Source organism: Penaeus vannamei, chromosome 2 (assembly GCF_042767895.1).
Source record: "Penaeus vannamei isolate JL-2024 chromosome 2, ASM4276789v1, whole genome shotgun sequence".
NCBI classification, from domain to species: domain Eukaryota; kingdom Metazoa; phylum Arthropoda; class Malacostraca; order Decapoda; family Penaeidae; genus Penaeus; species Penaeus vannamei.
The window spans coordinates 27,106,700-27,109,199 of record NC_091550.1 but is presented as its reverse complement, the minus strand read 5'-3'; the positions used below and the strand labels follow the sequence as shown (position 1 = coordinate 27,109,199).

Here is a 2,500-nt window from a genome sequence, read left to right as displayed (position 1 = left end):
TATTCACAATGGAAACCAAACACCTAGTGTATGAATATTTTTACCATACATTCGTTTGTCTCATGAAGCATGTTACAATCTACAAAACAATGTTCCAATCACACAGCCAAACATACAGCTCTATCAAAAACCACGACACACAATACACAAATACGTATTGTACAGACACACATACCTTAATGAGTTGAGCCCTTCGCTCTCCCTGGAGATGCTGCCCGAGGACGACCGCTGGCGAATGACCTCTTCGGCGTCGTCTAGGAAGGCCAGGCAGACGCTCCGCCTCGCCGTCGCCGTCTTGCCCCCGGTGCTCCTCGACGGCATCTCCTCCGCCAGAGGATGCGTGTTTGTTGATCTGCGGAAATGAAGATCTTTGTTGGTAACCATATAAAATGACTTCAAATGAGACTTTCAGGTAAGATATCTGAGGAACATTAAGTGCCAATAATATCTCTCATGTAATACATTTTAGACTTATTTACACAAATCTGTATAGCTATATATCTGCAATTATAATTTCTGTGTCAATGCTAAATCTAGAAAAATAACTGCTGAAAGCGACACCCTCAGCCAGGGGCGTGGAAACGCCTGTTGTTCAAAATCAACACAGCAATCCAGCCCAAGAACCCTAGCCTTGGCACTCTCCCCATCCGTGCAATGCCATTTTGCCACCATCCTGCCAAGCACCAACGACTGCTAGGGTTTCGCACTGGCAGTAGGTTTACACGGTCGATAGGAAAAGACCTCCACAGCACTGACAAGGCAGCGAGCCTCTGCTCTCGCAGCCAGATGGTGTTGATGCAATGGTAGAAAACCCACCATGCACAAACTAGACTGATTGAAATAAATGAGACAGCAGTTTCGGAATCTCCTGAATCCATCGGTTGTCCCATTTATTCCAATATATCTAGTTTGTGCATTGTGGGTTTTTCAGCCATAAACATATGTATACATGCATACATATATTGTGCTTGAAAAGACAGAAAAAAAAAATATACACACAAAGATATGCTCACACATAAAAAGTTTGGCCACCAAAGTTCTGTCATAGTAATAGTACAGTAATAGTATCGATGTGGGATTTTATCTGGTAACTCTGTAGTGAACAATATATATAAAGCCTCCTTGGTAGTGGACGAAAAGCATAAAAAAGTTACTGACCAGACCAGCAAAAAAACTTTCCTTGCAAACTTTCCTTCATATTTGTAATTATCAAAACACACATCATGTGAGCACTGATAAAGATGTTGGTTCAAACCCTATATATGTATGACGTGACTGTCATGTCACGAAAGAAATTGGTTTGAGGGGCGTGTGATGTGAACATGCCATCATGGGAGCAACAAGCAGAGGGCCAGTGACGGGAACTTGCTGTCATGAATTCGGCTGAAGGCTGGCTTGACAGGAGTGTCCTACCACGAGTGCACGACGCTCTTGGAGGATGATTAAAAGAAGATGAAAAGTTTAGAAATAAAAACTAGTCCTGTACTTCTGAACAATGACGACAGAAGGATATGTGAAACCAAAGTTTACAGGCGAGAGAAAATATATGAAATGTGGAAAAATGAATTACAACAGAAATCCTGTTGATGGAAGAGGAAATGTTAGTGTTACAAATGTGGTTCAATGTTTCCCTATGAAACTCGATGCCCCAAGAGAATATATGATGTGAAAAGTGAAGATGAGGAATAAAATGGAGAATGTGTCGTCACAATTGATGAAGGACGCAGAAGACTAGTAGGAGAATCTTCTAACAGTGCAGGGGTATATTCAGCATGTTCTCCAACAGTATATGGAGTAAGATAGATTTAAAAATACCTTGAAGCCTTGAAGAAGACATGACAAAAGTCAAAGTCGAAAAGAGTTCCATGAGTTTCAAATTTGGAGATGGAAAAATAAAGAAATACAGTGAACCCCTTTTTGGGGCTTTTCCCGGGGGGGTTTTTAAAAAAAAGGGTTTCCAAAAAAAAAAAAAAACCCGGGGTTTTAAAAAAAGGGGTACATATTAAACCCTAATGTTATTGATACAGGTAGAGAAGAAGCGGAGAGACTGTTTAGCCAATCAGAATGCAGAACACAATGCACTATGCAAATCCGTGAAGCAGCGAGAACGTGAAAGGTGAACCGCGTTATAGCGAGGGTTCACTGTAACAGAATGGAAAAATTGTCTGCTTCTGTTTTCCATCTTTCAGTTTCTGCTGTGCTATCTTTCTATGCTCACCCTCTAATTTGGCATATTTATTGTCTTTATGAAGAGCATAATGTTGTGCATTGAATTTCTTAACCGTCGCAATTGCGCTATCACAAAGCAGACATTTTGCCTCCAATATTCACTAAAAAATATTGTAATTCCCATTCTTCCTTGATTCTATTTTCTTTTTTCAAAGTTCGTTTCAGTTTCTTATACTTATGGGTTGAAAACTTTTTCTTCTAAAATACCAATAGAATATATATAATGAATTAGAAAGGCCGGCCGCACACTGGCCCAGAAAAAAACGATTTC

At 40.2% G+C, this 2,500-nt stretch overlaps 1 protein-coding gene across 1 annotated transcript in view; it reads right to left on the bottom strand.

Annotated features, from left to right (window-relative positions):
• Positions 1 to 2,126: 2,126 nt before the first annotated feature.
• The window catches only part of LOC138865503 (uncharacterized protein DDB_G0286299-like), a 14,504-nt gene continuing 14,130 nt past the window's right edge, over positions 2,127 to 2,500 (bottom strand). Inside the window, exon 5 of the mRNA XM_070136169.1 lies at positions 2,127 to 2,295. Coding sequence (XP_069992270.1) covers positions 2,127 to 2,295 — 169 coding nt within the window. The remainder of the gene's footprint in view (positions 2,296 to 2,500) is intronic.